Consider the following 16997-nt stretch of genomic DNA (forward strand, 5'->3'; position numbering starts at 1 on the left):
GCAAATTCCACATATATCTATACGGGCGACATTTTCGTGTGCAGACAAATCTCCAACCCTTAGAATATCTAATGAAAGCCGAGTTCACATACAGCAGGCTGATGCGTTGGAGTTTAAGTCTACAGGAGTAAAGCTTCCATGTAGGATATATAAGAGGCCGAGATAACGTGGGAGCAGATCGCTAAAGTCGCCTGATGTGAAGACAGTAATATGAAATGCTTTGATTGAACATGTTTGTGATGGGTGCCGACATAAAAAGTAGATGAGTTAAAAGTGAACGGAATTATACTGTGTGTGTTGATTATGCACGTGTACATAAAATAGAGGGAATTTGGTGACGTAGACAAATTCTCAGCTCATGTGTAGAGACATTTAAATGAGCAAGTAAGATCTGATAAGAAGGTGATTGTTATAGTGGATATGTGAAGTGCAAGAGCATTGTGAAAGTGATGTGTTCGGTGCGGTGTGGTGCTCATGGGGGTTATTACAATGGTCATTACGTGGACATTACCCCAAACAACGATGGAGAAGCAGTTTTTTGGAGAAAAAATCTTTTAATGAGGGCGCATTGTCACGAGCTGAAGTGGAAGAAAAAGAAGAAAGAAAAGAAGGAAGAAGGAGAAGGCTGACGTGGTCTGGAAGGAGCAAGAAGACGGCTAGAAGACAAGAAGGAAGAAATCCGCTAGGAGACTGGGCGAACCCGGTTCGTGGCCTATTTCCCACAGTGCCATTGATTCAGACATCATCATCATCATCATCATCGTCATCAATAAGGCGGTGACCAATGGCGTCGATATCGAAGAATTGAGTAGGAGGAGGACAATAATGGCCCTGCACCAGTCGGGCTTGATCCTCCACGCCCCGCGGCTGTGGACCGTGGTCGCCAGCAAAGGCTTGGTCCGAGGACAAAGGCCCCGTCCTATGCTACGGGGACAGCCTCGCCCTCACCGACGACATCGCTCGACAAGCCAGGCAGATTCTAGGGAGACAACCCTCATCAGAGAAGCCAGCATTCCACCGGGCCATGCGCAAGAAGCACATCAAAGCAGACACGTAAGCGCCACATCGCACGTGACTCATTAGGACGTTTTGAGAAGTAGATATCGAACTCAGTGTAACGATTCGTGCGGTTGTGTGTAGATTTGACATGGACTTATCGCTGCGGTACATCATAAATGTGTTTTGTGTGTCTTTGTCCGGATTCCTGTCTCGTGCACCGGTAACCGTGGCATTCAGCACCCCTTTACTGCATGGCGAAAATGGCATTCCTGAAAAGATTGATAGCAGTTCTGACGATGCTACTTCAGTTACATCTCTGGAAGAAATAAATGAATCTCTATTCAAACCCAGCAATGAAATCGCCGTACGTGGAGATGATCCGCATATAAATGATGTTAAAAATTTTTGTAACAACCTATTTTGTATAACGTTCATTTCACCTTTCTTTCCGGACTTTCCGAAGTGTATTATCTCGGTGGTTAGATACCAGGTCCCGCAGACGATTCTGCAAATGAACATGATGGCCTTTTATTGGCGGAAATGTTCCCTAAGTCATGAGCGGTCAATATTCCTGCTAAACTTGGCAACGTTCTTCATGCGATGCTTCTTTCTGTTTAGCGTGAACGCACGCCTGCATCAATAGCAGGACCGCTGCGAAGAGGTCGATTCCCCCGCACAGGCGGTACAGGTTGTCGTACGATCCTCCTGTGTCGCGGAAAGCACCTGCGTCGGAGAGATTTGCGGTAATAAAAACCACCACTCCTATAATAGAAAAGTTGAAATGTACACATCCTGGCAGCTGGGTTATAACGCCGCTGTAAAGAGCAAAGCTACAATAACTGAGATGTAAATGTACCAGCATCGGTCCAGGGAGCACCAACGTGTTGCTTATGCGCTATGGCGGTGCGCTGCTAAGCTTCAGGTTGCCGGTTTAATCCTCCTACGGTAACTGTATTTTGATGGTGACGAAATGCCAAAACGCTCGTGTAGCGTGGCATAGGTGCGTGTGAAAGAAACCCAAGGTGGTCTAAGTTAACAAGGAAGTCCTCCACTACGGCGTGGCCCATAATGAGTTGATGGTTTTAGCACGTAAGACACCAGAAAATAATTTTGTATAGTTGAAGGGAGCATCTCAATATAGCACGTCTGAGCGTTCCACAGTGGCAGTAGTGTGGAAATGTCCTTTCAAGCACTATAGCCTAGTCTGAAAGGCAGATATAGTGCAAATTTGCCAAAGTTTACCAATGGAACGTAAAGGAAATTTTCTTCACGTTACACAGAGCAAATAACAGAGGTTGCCTTTACTAAAATGGCCTTCCGTTTGGCGCAGGAGGAGGAAAAGGAAGGATGAGCGTTATTTTTAGAAGTGATCCGATGGTAGAATCGCCTGAGGCCGCCGGCCTCTCTAGTCCTAGAATTCACCAAAAAAGTAGGCGTCAGCAAAGCGTGATGCTGCTCGTGATTAGCGAACGCCGCCGACCGAAGACAAACAGGGGCCGCAAAACGAAGAACTATTTCATTCTGAATTTATTCCGATCTCCTGACGTCAAATTTACGTAACCGTTGACGTAAGATTCAAGCGGTGACCTGCGGGGCTGTTTGAATAGCCTTCTCAAATGCTCTCCTCGTTTAGACGACGTGAATTTTTTGCTTTGAAAGCAAATAGCGTTGCCTACCTTGGAAGGTTTTCCTTATCCAATGGACTTACACTAAGCGAGGAGCTCGCAGAGATGGAGAAGCTGTCGTTGGGCTAGTGCAGTGAAAGTAGATGACCTGATATGAGGAGGGCGGTGCTGGCATCTGCGATTGGTCCGCTTTCCCTTGGTTAGCTTGCGGTGGCTAGACGAAAATCGCGGCGGCGTGCAACGGATGGTTAGAAATGCCACCAAAACAGATCCCCGGCGACAAAGTGTTAGCAGAGCGATGCCGCATGCGCGCCTGAAGGGCTCGACATTGTTTTACAGCCATATGAATGTTTTTATTTTTAATTAACGCAGTGAAATTCATTCTCTCCGCCAGCGTCGAGTATTCAGTGCCTGAGCGATCGGCGAGCGGTCATCTGTTATTCATTTGAACACGACAGCGTAATGGGTGCCGTGTCGCAGAAAATCCGGTGTCGGCGTCGGAGGAGTTGTGCATGAGCGAAAATTTCCATACATATTTAGGTATATACCGGGTGTTTCAGCGAACACTTTCAAAATTTATTTAAGGTTGCTTGTGGCAGATAGCCCAATTCTAGTTAATGAGCTGGTCTACTCGAAGAGGCGGACATTACTTGCACAAAAAAAGAAATGCATAATCGACTAATTACCAAAATTCACTAAGTTTTTAACTAATTACCTGATGGCCCATATTGCGATTTACAAATTGTAGCTGTGAAGTTCGCAAGGCAGATCCACTTAGAATTAATTCTCAGGATCACACCAGTTTCGACATATTAATTCCTGAACTTTGCGGAGAAGTACATTGCCGTTTGTACTTCAATGCAAAATTTGTACTTCAATGCAAAAAGCGACGTTTTGTTAAGAGCCTAACTGGAACGCCAATGCATTTCTCCGCAAAATTCGGGAATTAATATTTCGAAACTGATATCATCCCGAGAATTCGTTCCAAGTGGATCCGCCTGGCGAACTGCACGGCTACAATTTGTAAATTGCAATATGGGCCATTAGGCATTTAGTTAAAAACCTAATTAGTGAATATTTGTTAATTATTCGATTCTGCATTTCAATTTCTTGTGGAAGTAATATCCGCCTCTTCGAGTAGACCAGCTCATGAACTAGAATTGTGTTGTCTGTCGCAGGCAACCTTTAAGAATTTTTGAAAGTGTTCGCTGAAGCACCCTGTATATATGCCACGCGTTGCTATATGAAATGCGGTATATGCAGGTTATATTGCCACACCATTCTATCACTAATGTTGCTCATGCCTTCTCTTACATTTCTGACAAATTTATTCCTCGCAATTTTGAGAATGACAGCATTTAACTCTTTCCGTACCACGCCTATTGGGCATGGTTAGCCCCTATGGATGGCTTGAAACGCCGCTTTCGAGACATTCCGTGCCGCTCACGGACATAGTGCGCTATCGGACGTGAAGGAGAACTATATGTTAGTTTTGTAAGCATTTCGCTTTTTTTTCCCGCTAAGCGGTGATTTTTAAACACGCTCCGAAGTTTCGCGATCGTCAAAGCAGAACGCAAAAATGTCCGGCTCCGGTAACGGCGCGCGCGCGTCAGGAGATCGCAGATATCGCAATTACTCTGCCTCTGCGACTGTTCTTATCGATACATTGATTATCAGCGAGTCAGAGGACGCCTTTTCGTCGGTATTTGAATCTGAAAGCGACTACGAAGCAAACCAGTCCGGAACATCGGCGGCCGTATCCTGGGCCGGTATATTGTAGCGATGCCTTTAAAGTAATAATGCCTTTTCGCGCTTATCGCGCTTTGTCAGTGGTCAGAGCGACGGTCCGCTCACGATATCAACGTTGATAACGCGAGCGGACCGTCGCTCTGACCACTGACAAAGCGCGATAAGCGGGAAAAGGCATTATTACTTTAAAGGCATCGCTACAAATACCGGCCCTGGCACGCCCAACTGTAGTGCTTGCAGTGAAATTTTTGTAGCAGAATACCTGTTCAATAAACAATTTTGATTTTTTTCGAAGATAGTGCCTAATAGACGGAAATGCATTTTATATATCTCATAATTTTCGTAACGTTTTTCTTAGTGTCCTTACAAACTTTCAACTTTATCGCACTATCTTAATTTTAACAAATAATATTTTTAAATACATACATCTCAGTAATAAAACTTTTATTTGTGAAAAGTGCATTGATTTTCGCTTACTGTTTTTGTATTACATTAAATATTGAGTGCAGTAGTTCCCTCAGAAAAATACATCTGCCGTAACATACAAAGAACACCTATACAAAGAACACCAAAGAACACAAACGTCATGAAACAAAACACAGACAGCGCACGCCTTTTATACTAAATCTTCGCAGACTATAATAAAAGTGCTAAACAATAACAGAAACCTGAAAATGAGGTAATTTTTGTGGCACGACTGTGCACTACCTCCGGGACCGACCTATGCAAGAAGCCGCGCTTCAATCATAAAGCTCGCCTTCGTTCATCGAGTTGGCCGCCAGCGTTTCCCGGTAAACAATAAGGATACGTAAGTTGTGGTTGCCTGGAAGCGTGAGAAGCGGTATGGAATCTTTGAATGTCATCGCGTTCCACTCTTAATTAAAGGGCCCCTAAACGACCCAGATGCAGAAGTTTAGTTGTGATGTTGCAGTTGTGCACGAGTCTACAACGAACACGTAGCCGCGAGAATTTTTCGAAATGTTCTTGAGGGAAAGGGAAAGGTTGGCGCTATCTTCTGCAGCCCTTGAGGGAGCACGGCTCAGCGCCAACGGGGAGGGGTAGGTGGGAGCGAAAGAAGGGATAGAGTGGAGTCGCCATGGCTGGGCGAAGCAAAACCTGCAGGCATAGGCGGCACGTATCAGGCCGAGATGGAAGGCCTTGGTGTGCTGCAGAGTCTGCAGGGGTGTTGTGCCAGGCCGGTCAGGCCTGGGGTGGGGTGGGAGGCCGTGAGGCCTTCCCGCTTGTAGAAATGTCCTTAGAGGCGTGCGGAGAGCCCTGACGAGTCAAGGAACTCCACGACGCCTCGAAGTGCAGAAAGGTGGTGTCGGCCGGGGAAGAGGAGATCTTCCTCCTTGCCAGAGGGGAGGCCCAGGCGGCGGAACTCCTGCAGGAGTGGGCCCCGCTGCTGGAGGTACGCCGGGCAGGCCAGCAGGAGATGTTCGATCGTCTCCGGCTCCCCGCAGGAGCTGCAGGCCGGGGACGTCGCTCAGTCGGCGTTTTGCCCGTGTTAGCACCGAACGCGCGCGGCGTTGGTCACTGTTGCCGGTTCCCTTAAGGGCGGCTCGGAGGTTTTCGAAGAGATCAGAAAGGGACACTCGTCGAGCTGCGTCGGAAATTTTACCCACCTTCTCGCCTCCCAACGTTTTATTGCGATAGCAGTTATATGGACACTCCAAAGCAGATTTCTGCCGTCGGCGACGCCGTCGTCGTCGCCGTCGCCGTTACCGTGAGGTTCCGTATGACGTCAGTGGAGATGAAATCCTCGCCGATGATAAGTGGTTCTTGAGGGAAAGGGAAAGGTTGACGCTATCTTCTGCAGCCCTTGAGGGAGCACGGCTCAGCGCCGGGGGGGGTAAGTGGTTCTTGAGGGAAAGGGAAAGGTTGGCGCTATCTTCTGCAGCCCTTGAGGGAGCACGGCTCAGCGCCAAGTAAGTGGTTCTTGAGGGAAAGGGAAAGGTTGGCGCTATCTTCTGCAGCCCTTGAGGGAAACGCCGAACGCTGTATGTGCGAGTGAAAGGGCGCGAGGGACGCGCGCTTTCACGGGAGTGAACGCACGGCGAAGAGACAAACGCGCGTTCTGCGCCTGCTCCCTTAAGGGCTGCAGAAGTGCACGTCATATACTGGTTCCCGGCACACTTAGGACCAAAGATCGGCGACGTCCCCAACCTTAACGAGGCGGCACACGAGGCTGCGCGCGCGCTTACAGACCGCGCGGCTTCACCCGACCACTGGGAGAACAAGGACGCCCACACTACGTACAATGAAATCACTAAACACTACTACCTACAACGTAGAGAGTTTAGCACGCCACACCGCACGCTCACTCGAGCTCAAGCGGTTACTCTCAGAATGCTACAAACAGACACATACCCCACGCAAAACAGACTACACCACTACATGCCTGAGCTCTACGACAAGTCTTATTGCACCAATTGTAATACATCCCTTAACGTCTATCATTTACTCTGGCCGTGCTTGCAAGCTCACACAAACTCCGAACCGGACAAGCGCAAGTTTGAAGAAGCAATTCGGAGCGAAGAACTCGCTCCCCAACTCTGGGCCGTCCAGCAGGTCCACGACGCCGCCAGGAAGCTCAACCTCCCGGTTCCGTCGTGGGAGACGCCCGCTCCATGAGAGCCCCAAAGCTCTCGTGGCCTGCAGGACCTTTAATAAAGTTGATTTCCTTCCTTCCTTCCTCGCCGCGCGCCGAACGCGGTATGTGCGACTGAAAGGGCGCGAGGGACGCGCGCTTTCACGGGGAGTGAACGCACGGCGAAGAACAAACCCGCGTTCTGCGCCGTGCTCCCTTGAGGGCTGCAGAAGTAGGCGTCTCTTTCCTCCTTTACAATCACCATATATGTAGAACAAACGCGCCTTCTTCCGATGCGCGAAAGGCCGTGGCGGGGAGGGGAAGAGAGGCGACGTTTAGCTGCGGCACCAAGTGCCTATTTATATCAGACGCCCCGGCAACAGTCACCAACGCCGCACGCATTTTGTGCGAACGCGGGCAAAACGCCGATGGCGTCGACAACAGTTCTGCGTGTTGCCGGTGCTGCTGCATGTCCAAGGTTATACACCTGATCAAGCTACTATCCTTACTCCGTATAGCTCTCTACAAATTTGCTATCCCAATTGATGCTTCGCCTTTTAGGTGAAACTGCTACAACGTTTTTATTGCGATAGCAATTATATGGACACTCCAAAGCAGATTTCTGCCGTCGGCGTCGCCGTCGCCGTCGCCGTTGCCGTCGCCGTCGCCGTTGCCGTCGCCGTCGCCGTGAGGTTCCGTATGACGTCAATGGAGATGAAATCGTCGCCGCGCGCCGCCGAACGCTGTATGTGCGAGTGAAAGGGCGCGAGGGACGCGCGCTTTCACGGGGAGTGAACGCACGGCGGAAAACAAACGCGCGTTCTGTGCCGTGCTCCCTTAAGGGCTGCAGAAGTAGGCGTCTCTTTCCTCCTTTACAATCACCATATATGTAGAGCAAACGCGCCTTCTTCTGACGCACGAAAGGCCGTGAGGGGGGGGGGGGGGGCAGGGAAGGGAGGCGAGGTTTAGCTGCGGCACCAAGTGCCTATTTATATCATCAGAGGCTCCGGCAACAGTCACCAACGCCGCACGCATTTTGTGCGAACGCGGGCAAAACGCCGACGGCGTCGACAACAGTGCTGTGTGTTGCCGGTGCTGCTGCATGTCCAAGTTTGTACAGCGGATAAAACTACTATCCTTACTCCGTATAGCTCTCTACTAAGTTGCTATCGCAATTGATGCTTCGCCTTTCGGGTGAAACTGCGACAACTTTTTTTTATACAAATACGCATTTGGTGCCGCAGCTAAACGTCGCCTCCCCTCCCTCCCTCCAGTCCCCCCACGGCCTTTCGCGCGACGGAAAATGTCGCGTTTGCTATCTATATATGGTGATTGTAAAGGTGGAAAGAGGTGCTTAATACAGCGGCCCTTCAGGGAGCTCGGCGCTGAACGCGCGTTTGCTCTCCGACGTGTGTTCGCTTCCCGTGAAAGCGCGCGTCCCTCGCGCCCTTTCACTCGCACATACATCGTCCGGAGCGCGGCGACGATCTCATCGCCCTTGAAGTCATACGGAACCTCACGGCGACGGCGACGGCAGAAATCCGCTTTGGAGTGGCCATATAATTGCTATCGCAATAAAACGATATCCACTGTCAAACGTTAAACACGAACGAGAACTCTGATACTTGTCGACCTCAGCTGCAGTGCACGGTTACCGACGACAGACGACCGGCTCGGCTGTGCTCGCATCGCAGCCGACGGCGCCGCTAATATCAGCGTATTTTCTTCTTTGTGTACAATTATTGCGAAGAGCGACAACAAGCGTAAGAAAATATTGCGGCTTTTGAGCGTCGGCGATTCCTTCCGAAGCGCAGTCCGCTTTAGCTTTGAAGTGAACCGGAGAAGGGCTAGCAACAATATCGGCCCCGTCAAGCGATGGCTGCCGCACAAATGGGTCCCGGTCTCATCCGGTCTACGGCAAGGAAATCTCGCCGTTCCTGAGGAAAACCGCGAATGGCAAACGGCGTGCGGCGAGTTACCGTGCCGGTAACGTGGACGGGTCTTAGCCGTGACTTCGCGCTTCTCAGCTACCCGCAGTTGCTGCCGTGGCGGCCCGTGCTCATGCGAAGCATGCCGCTATGCAGCCTGCGTTGCACGCACGTCTAGAAAGACCAGCACTGTTGCACTATGTTCGCGCAGCTAATCAGACCGCTAAGCACGACTGTGTTGGAACCTGAGCGATTTGGCACTTCCGTTGCGGGCTTTAATTACCGATTCGCAAGTGCGCACAAGCGAGTAACACGACGAGGAAGTGCAGGGAGCGCACGCCGCGCACGTACCTGCTAGCAGACTAACCGGAAGTCGTAGGTTCTTGTTCGACCAATCGACATCATCTGCTCCTGGTCACATCACCAGTTGCACCCTGGTGACGTCACGACGACCGCTCGGTATACCGGAAAGGCTCCGAGAAGAACACGGCGCGCCCTCGGCGCGTAGCGCTGCAGCATTTGGTATCGTTGATCGTGATCGCATTCTGAACTCGATGCGCGTGTTTACTTGAAATGTTTAAAAGATATGAGAGGTGGTTTAGGGGCCCTTTAAAGGCGAACCTTAAGCGTCCTTGAAATATTGGGAACAGGATATATGCACCACGCTATTTGGACAATAATTCACTTTCGTTCGGTATTTTATTGCATCTTTAGTACGCACATGTAAATTTGACCTGGAAGGTATTCACTGTATTATGGCGTCACAATACATACAGGCGAAAAGACCGCAGCTCGAAAAAAAAGACCATTTCGCGAAAAGATAATCACGAAAAAGCGTGGCATCCGAACGAATTCCTTTTCACTCATTGGGCCTGGACATGGTTTAATCGGAGTGTACACGTCATATCGGATCAGGAGTTCTCCTGGTTTTTCTGATGTCGCGTGACAGACAGGGGTAGAGGGGGTGGCACAAAAAAGTTATTGACCAATCGTGGAGGGTTAATGCCGGAAATGGAAAAGGAACAGAATAGAATAGCTCTGATGTTATCAATATCCTGACCGCATGTGCCTCTTCAGAGACGCTAGCTTTTCTGAACGCGGATCGGTCATTGTTCTCACTCAAGCGCAGGAATTTCTCCATCGTAAATTGCTCCCTATAAAGGGCCTTGAGCTTTCGGAGGTCTCCGCATTGCAGCAGCGTTCCGGTATATAGAACACACTCTTCAAACACCGCCATCACTTTTACTGACTCCGTGAAAGCATGCCGCTGGCTTGCACTTTGCAGGTTTCCTGATCCACTCTTGTCTATGATTATCTACTGTTTTCCTAATCCAGTGGAGATTGTGTCGGTCCCTGGTCACGCAGGAATTTTGGGGAACAACGGGCTAACGTGTTCGCCAGTGATACTTTACGCTAGGCTCCTGACATACCTTGACCAACCCCACACGTCCCATGGTATAGACTGGTTTGCCTTAAACCTTATCGTCTTGCCCGGCGGGTCTTACCTCCTCCGCAAGCATTCCTTCCCTGCAACCGTGGCGTCCTTCTCCGCCAGGCCCGAATACATATCTTACTTTCTCCTACGCTACTTGACCTTCTACACATATTTGGCCGTGAACTTCAGCTTCAATGTCCATAATGCAGTGAGCACCCTAATTATTCATATATTCTCTTTCACTGCTCCACCATGGCTTCTGCCACCCCCTTCTCCCTATGGATAATTTCTTCCAATCCCTCGGCTGTGTGGCGGACACAGGCGTCCACGTTACCAGCGCAGCAGTACTGGTTGAGTACATTAGCGCAGCGCTGAACGGTCCTACAAGCGAGACTTCGGCCTCACGGTCTTTCCAGCTACCTCATTACGCTAAATCAAGTGATTCTCTCTCTCAAGGCGTTATCACAGCCATCTGTCTCCCGGATGCTCCTCTCATTCTGTAAATGAATGTGGTATTGGAGTGCCATCAGTTAACATAACAACAGACATTGCCACTAGGTTGTGGCGGCCACGTATGGCATTAAGTCGGGTTCGAGGCTATCCGGGCTCTTTCCGGTAGATTCCTATGACGCTTCAATGAAGAAAACATCACGTATTCCACGGTGGAATTGAATTTCGGTTCCTCCTCACAAGAGGGAGTTGCGCTACACATTGGTAACATACGCTACCCATACGCATGCACACTTCTCTTGGGTCAGCACCAACAAGCACTTTCAGACGAACGGCGTGGGCGACATGTCACGTGGCGACCATAGTGTTAAAGGGGCCCTGAAACGCCACTCTTGGGTTACTGTATTCTCTCTAGATCTATTCTCAGCTTGTCATAGAACACGGAGCAAAAATATTCATGAAAATTGACCCCCTCCAACACAAGTTATCGGTCAGAGAAAATTCAAAATACAAGCAAAATGAAAGTGGCCCTTCACATGAATTTTCGCGGTTTTAAGGTGCACCTGTGAGTTTACCATGACGCCACAGTGTACCATCGAATAGCAGCAGGGCATAAACGCAAGTGGGCGCGCCACGTTTTCCAAGCTTGTTCAGGCTGTTGATAGTGTTCGATGGCGTTCCGTGGCTTCCGCGACGTAATCTTGGAGGCCATAGCGTCACATTTATGGTTACAACTGTCGTTGGCGCGCCAGAATGGTCAGCATGTGATGCGTCATTCCATGGTTGCAACACCTCGCCCGCGACTCTGCGATACTTAAAATGTTTCTCAAACGTAATGCCACAGCTTTACTCGCAGTAGTACCAATACCTTGCGAACGTAAATCACACATGGCACTTTGAACCAGTCATTAGGGGCACTCTCTTTCGTTACGTCCTGCCTACGAAGTACATGAAATTTCTGTATTGAGGCCATGCCAAAAGTGCAGCACAACAATTTCAAAAGCGATTTAAAGGATTTAAAAAGCGAGAGCACGTGCTCGCATGTCACTTTCCATTGGCCGAGAGTTGTATAGGGATGGAACGCGCTAGTAAGAGTCAATCTTATTCCTGTCAATCACGTGCTTCATGTTGCACCAGGTTGTTTCACCATGCCGAGCAACACGTTGCTTATAAAACCAAGAGCGTGCCAGTTCCCTTATCTTTCGCGTGGCAGCCGGGACGTCGAGGTCATACGTGATACTCTAAAGCCTTCAGAACGTGCCCTGGTCATGACGCAACAGGTTTTAACGTTTCTTCGCCGATGTAAATGAGTCGCTATGTCGTCGCCTACCTAGTATCGTCGCCTACCTAGTATCGTCGTCGACCTAGTATCGTCGTCGACTGCCTTGCTCCGCCCATCATACACACGTTCATGTCAAAAATACAATTTCTCACTCTACGTAATCATTTTAGTTCATCTCGTAAAACTTTGAAAACCCCCACACGACGCTGCATATCTAGCTACATAATGCTTCACATAACATCGACTCTCACAGTGCCTGACGTTTCCACAATCGTTCTTTTAGGTGTTGGTCTTGCTGTCCTTTCCTTTTATGAACGCGGACGTGATCTAATTTGCAATTTAGCTTTGATTTAAAATTATTCTCTGGGTTAGAAAGCTGTTATAAACAGGTTAAACTGAGAATGTCAAAATATTTTGCTCTCAGCCACCAAAGATGGTCATACTGAAAGCTCTGCACAGATGTTCGCACAGACCTAACAGGTTCAGGCATGTATATGGCTGAGAACAATACATTTGTACTACAACTTATTGCGTGTACAATGATCACTCGGTTATACACAAATACCTCAGTGACCTTAAGGTAAAATGGGTGTTATTTTCTTGAGTGAAACTCAATGTTCGGATCAGTACGGTAAATAACACATACGCCAAATAACTGAAATGTTTTCTTTTCACACGGATCTTATACGAAAAAAACAAACAAGAAGGCCTCACCTACAATTGATGGCTCAAAAAATGTGAGCGGCAGCGAGGCTATCCCAAAAAGGCCCCAACACAAAGCTACCTTCGGCACACCCAAGTAGTCGGCAGCCAAGACAGTTTTGATGGTCGCCAGGTAGCCCTGCTGAAGACCCGCGACGAATGTGACTGCGGCTACGCCGGGAAAAACGTCGACATGCGGCAGAAGCAAAAAACTGACGCTTAGCAGCAGGAAGCTGATCGCCGCAATGATGCATCGACCGTTGATGACCTTGTCCGACACAACGGGAATTCCTATGCGTCCGCAAAACCCACCGACGCAGAGGCAAGTCACGAGCAACGCGGCCTTGTCAAGATGAATGCCTTTGTCAGTGGCGTAGTCCACGATGGTAGTAGCAAATAGCGGCAGGGTGAAATCGGCGAAAACTATGGGCACTAATATTAAGTAGAACATTGGCGTGCGTAGAACGTCCAATACTTGGGTCGAGATTCCCGTTTCGGTATGAAACCCAAGTTCAATTTTTGGTGCTGGCGCATGAGACGATGGCAACACTGATTCGTAATTTGAAGCCTGTAGCATACTACATTCATTTTGTTTGGGTAAAGAGGCGGCATGTTGAGAGCTTGCCTTTCCGGCTCCAGGTAATTGCGGTTCTTCATGTTCATTTTCAATTTGAGTTGTCACTGAGCCTGATGCTCTAAGTTTCGTTGATTCTGAGGTGTTTGAGCTTTGATTTGTCCTTGTAAGGCAGCGAAGAAGCAGCTTTGTAGGCTGTGGCTTTCTGAGAAGCAGTGCCAATGGTATTATATTCAATGTAATGCCGCCCACAACCAGCAGCAGTCCTTGCAAGCCGTATGTGGCCGCCAAGATGGAAAGCAGAACAGGACCGATGACTCCGGACACTGATATTCCGAGATACTTGATTCCCGTAGCAGCACCTCGGTACTCATGGAAATATGACACAACGTATAGAGATGTGCCGATCAGAAGGGTTCCCATGGACAGCCCTGAAATAAACAGAGATTAGAGTTCTATACAGATAATTATCAATTTGATTTTCTTCATTTTCATTACGCTCAATCACTATAAATAGTGGATTGATTATTGACGTCCATGCTGTCAAAATCGTACGCCATTTCGAATGATTCGTGACCCCAAGTACTCCTAGTCATGGAAATATTTTCCTGCAACCATTCTTTAACCATGAAATGTTATCAATTATGATAAAACCATTCGCCATTTTTTATTGCACCCTTCCACTTCGATATCGCAAGCCGCCTACCTTATTCGAAAGTCTTCCTTCTCAAATATTCGTTCTTTGTATAAGCAAATTGAACTTTTTTTGTCTCGAAAATTTGAAATAATAAGCAATCAAGGTAAGGTAATGTATTTCCGGTAGGGCGAACGTCAGCTGTTTGAGATGATCTTTTGAACGTGCTTGGGACAAAACCTATTTTGTCCCAGACAGCCGCGTCCCTTTTTAATTACTTCCGGCTATTTTGCAATATCTCCGATTCCCTGACTGCATCGCCGAATTTGGATGCAAATAACATCGTCTTACCATTTCCATGAACGGAAAACAACTCTTGGAGGTAATTGAGCGGTAGGTTGCCATAAAGAAACAAAAAGGAGTGCGAGTCTACAGTTTTTCATAAGCATTTTATTCGCATTTTAATATTTTCAAAAAGCTCATGTACCATTCATGGCTACACTGCCGCACTTTTGACCGAAGTTAAGCCTCTTTCTGTTTCCCAGCCGCGTGCCAAACTCCAATTTGTTTTAAATATTTCATAACTTTGATCACTATTGCTACTTTTTCTAAGAGTACTTGCCGTATAGACAGCCCAAGGTAACCATCATCCACGTCATGTTTGGAACAAATGCAGATGCGATGACAGCAGCGGGGCACAGCACTGATCCAAACAGTAGCATAGTGTAGACAGAAATCTTACGCTGAACGGCGCCGATCACAAAGCCTGCAAAGTTAGATCGTGTAAACATTGTGGGAGCTCCGTGCGGTAGACAAATAACAGAGGTCCTATATGTTACAGCAATTCGCGCTCCCGTGGACGGCGCCAACTGCCAGCTGCGTCTCGTGATGCCCAGTGTTAGCCAGCCAGAGGCAATGGGACGTGGCCGCACTCTCGTATTATCGCAAGACGAGGGTGCGTCCTATCACATGACGAGGGTCCGTCTTATCACAAGACGGTGCTACAGCTGTCGTCACTCGTGCGCTCGTGTTAACGCATCTGAGGAGTGACCACACATTATGCTTGACTGAAACGCCACCTGTTTCTATCTTTATCAGCCCCGTGGATGCATACATACGTTTGTACGAAGCCAACAAGGGATATTGAAAATGCATGGTCACCTGGCAGCACTGGTCGCGTCCGCCATTTTTGTTACAGCGTAGTACCGAGGCGGCTGTAATTTAGCATAGAGGAAGGAAAACACTGAGGAGAGGCCCTGCGCACTCAACGCTCTAGGAGAAAAGTGTGCAGGACATCATGTGGTATTTTTCGCTGTTGCGGCCATGTTGTCGGGGCACAATGGCGGTCTTGTTATGGCGGTGTGTGCTCGTGCCTGTGATGCCCCGTCGGTCTCGTACCGTGACAAAGGCGTCGTTTGTGCAGGATTGCGTTAGTGTCCGTGTTTTGTTCTCCTATGTTGTCTAGACCGTGATCTCCCGGCTGCTGTTGTGGATAGGTGATACTGGAAAATGAACAAAAAATTTTCTCACACGACGCGTTTCGGCGGTTGCTATAAGATTTGCCGATACATTGCTTCAATGCTAATTGCTGTCATGTCAGCATTTATCGAGTGATGGGATCTGGTAGATTTTTCTCAATCAGTTTTGCTTAAAATCACCGTAGGTCAGAGATGGATGACCGTAGGCTACACAACGTTTGCAGCACTGTATAATGTGCTGCAAATGTTGGGCCCGTGGAATCATTGGGGGCCCCAAGCGCAATCGCTGAGACTACTTCATAAAAACACCGACATGTAGCGCGGACGCGCGTATCTCGAAGTATGTGGTTTTTGTGCTGTCTGGTATGTGCTTAACAATAATATTAAAAACAACTACTGGTGGAGTTGAATCACACGACAAATGTAACAAAAGTACGACAGAATCCTGAACACCAAGATCACTGCAAGGAAACAATGTTGTAATGAAAAAGTCGAGGAATTTAGGCAGAACCCAACCTTTGGGGATGTTCATCGTTGGTAATGTGAGCTGTATTCAATTGGTGGTGCCCATGGAATTTGGTGGTGGGAGATAAAGTACACGATTGCTGAATATTCGTTTGATGTTATGTATTGATGCAAGTGTTGTATATCGTAACAAAGGAGAGATGTTTAAGATTCACATGTTAGATATGTACAAGTGATGAGTGCCGACATAACTGGCGTTGAAAGAAAAAGATTAACTTATTTTTAGAAGGTTGCTAAGATTACTCATATTTGTAAATTATGAAACGGAAATACAGTTGCATTAATTAGTAAAACATGATACAATAAAATGTATCATGAGTTTCTCCATAGCAGAGATCTAGCTCTGCTTTCTCAATTTAAACAATTTAGAAATAAACTGAACAAAGACTTAAGAAATGCTAAATCTAATTATTACATAAGCCATTTTTCTCGAATTCAGAATGATAGTCGTAAAGTTTGGCGAGAGGTTAATAACTTGAAAAACAAAACTAAATGCACACAACTTAGTGAAATAACCACAGCTAATGGTAAATTAACTGGCCTTGAGCTATCAAACGCCCTGAATGACTACTTCATTAAGGTCGGTTGATAAAATAGTGTTACGCAAACTCCGGTTGATAGTTTTATGAGCCTCACCACTCCATTACTGAATTCTATAGCACTCGCACCAACAACCCCTCAAGGAGTAGCTACATTTATCTTTTCTTTAAAGAACGATGTATCTGCTGGATATGACGATGTACAAGTAATTCCCTTAAAGTATGTATGCACCGCTATGTGCTATGTCGTGTCATACATTATAAACCTTATGTTGTCAACAGGTGTCTTTCCGGACAAATTAAAACAGGCTCGAGTGGTGCCAATATATAAAGGTGGCGACATAAATAAACTGTCTAATTACCGACCTATTTCGGTATTACCTGTTCTATCGAAAATTTTTCTAAGCGTTATTAATTCTAGGATTGCTAATTTTCTGCATAAATACAATGTCATTGCTGATTCACAGTATGGGTTTATAAAAAATAG

At 47.6% G+C, this 16997-nt stretch overlaps 1 protein-coding gene across 1 annotated transcript; it reads right to left on the minus strand.

Moving 5' to 3' along the window:
- Positions 1-1530: 1530 nt before the first annotated feature.
- LOC119445570 (monocarboxylate transporter 9) lies at positions 1531-13851 on the minus strand. The gene is made up of 2 exons (XM_037709838.2): positions 12773-13851; positions 1531-1722 (listed from the first exon to the last, which is right to left on the minus strand). Exons 1-2 carry the CDS (start codon positions 13755-13757, stop codon positions 1574-1576), a joined length of 1134 nt encoding a protein of 377 aa, XP_037565766.1. The 5' UTR covers positions 13758-13851; the 3' UTR covers positions 1531-1573.
- Between the last annotated feature and the right edge of the window lie 3146 nt (positions 13852-16997).

The sequence above is a fragment of the Dermacentor silvarum genome, chromosome 3 (genome assembly GCF_013339745.2).
Source record: "Dermacentor silvarum isolate Dsil-2018 chromosome 3, BIME_Dsil_1.4, whole genome shotgun sequence".
Classification (NCBI taxonomy): Eukaryota; Metazoa; Arthropoda; class Arachnida; order Ixodida; family Ixodidae; genus Dermacentor; species Dermacentor silvarum.

What these genes read in the sequence shown, in the direction of transcription:
- LOC119445570 (XM_037709838.2), bottom strand. Translation starts at nt 13,757, where the DNA reads ATGGGAACCCTTCTGATCGGCACATCTCTATACGTTGTGTCATATTTC. An exon ending in TTTTGAGCCATCAATTGTAG is followed by an intron (nt 1,723 to 12,772) that starts GTGAGGCCTTCT and finishes TCTCCGACGCAG; the next exon opens with GTGCTTTCCGCGACACAGGA.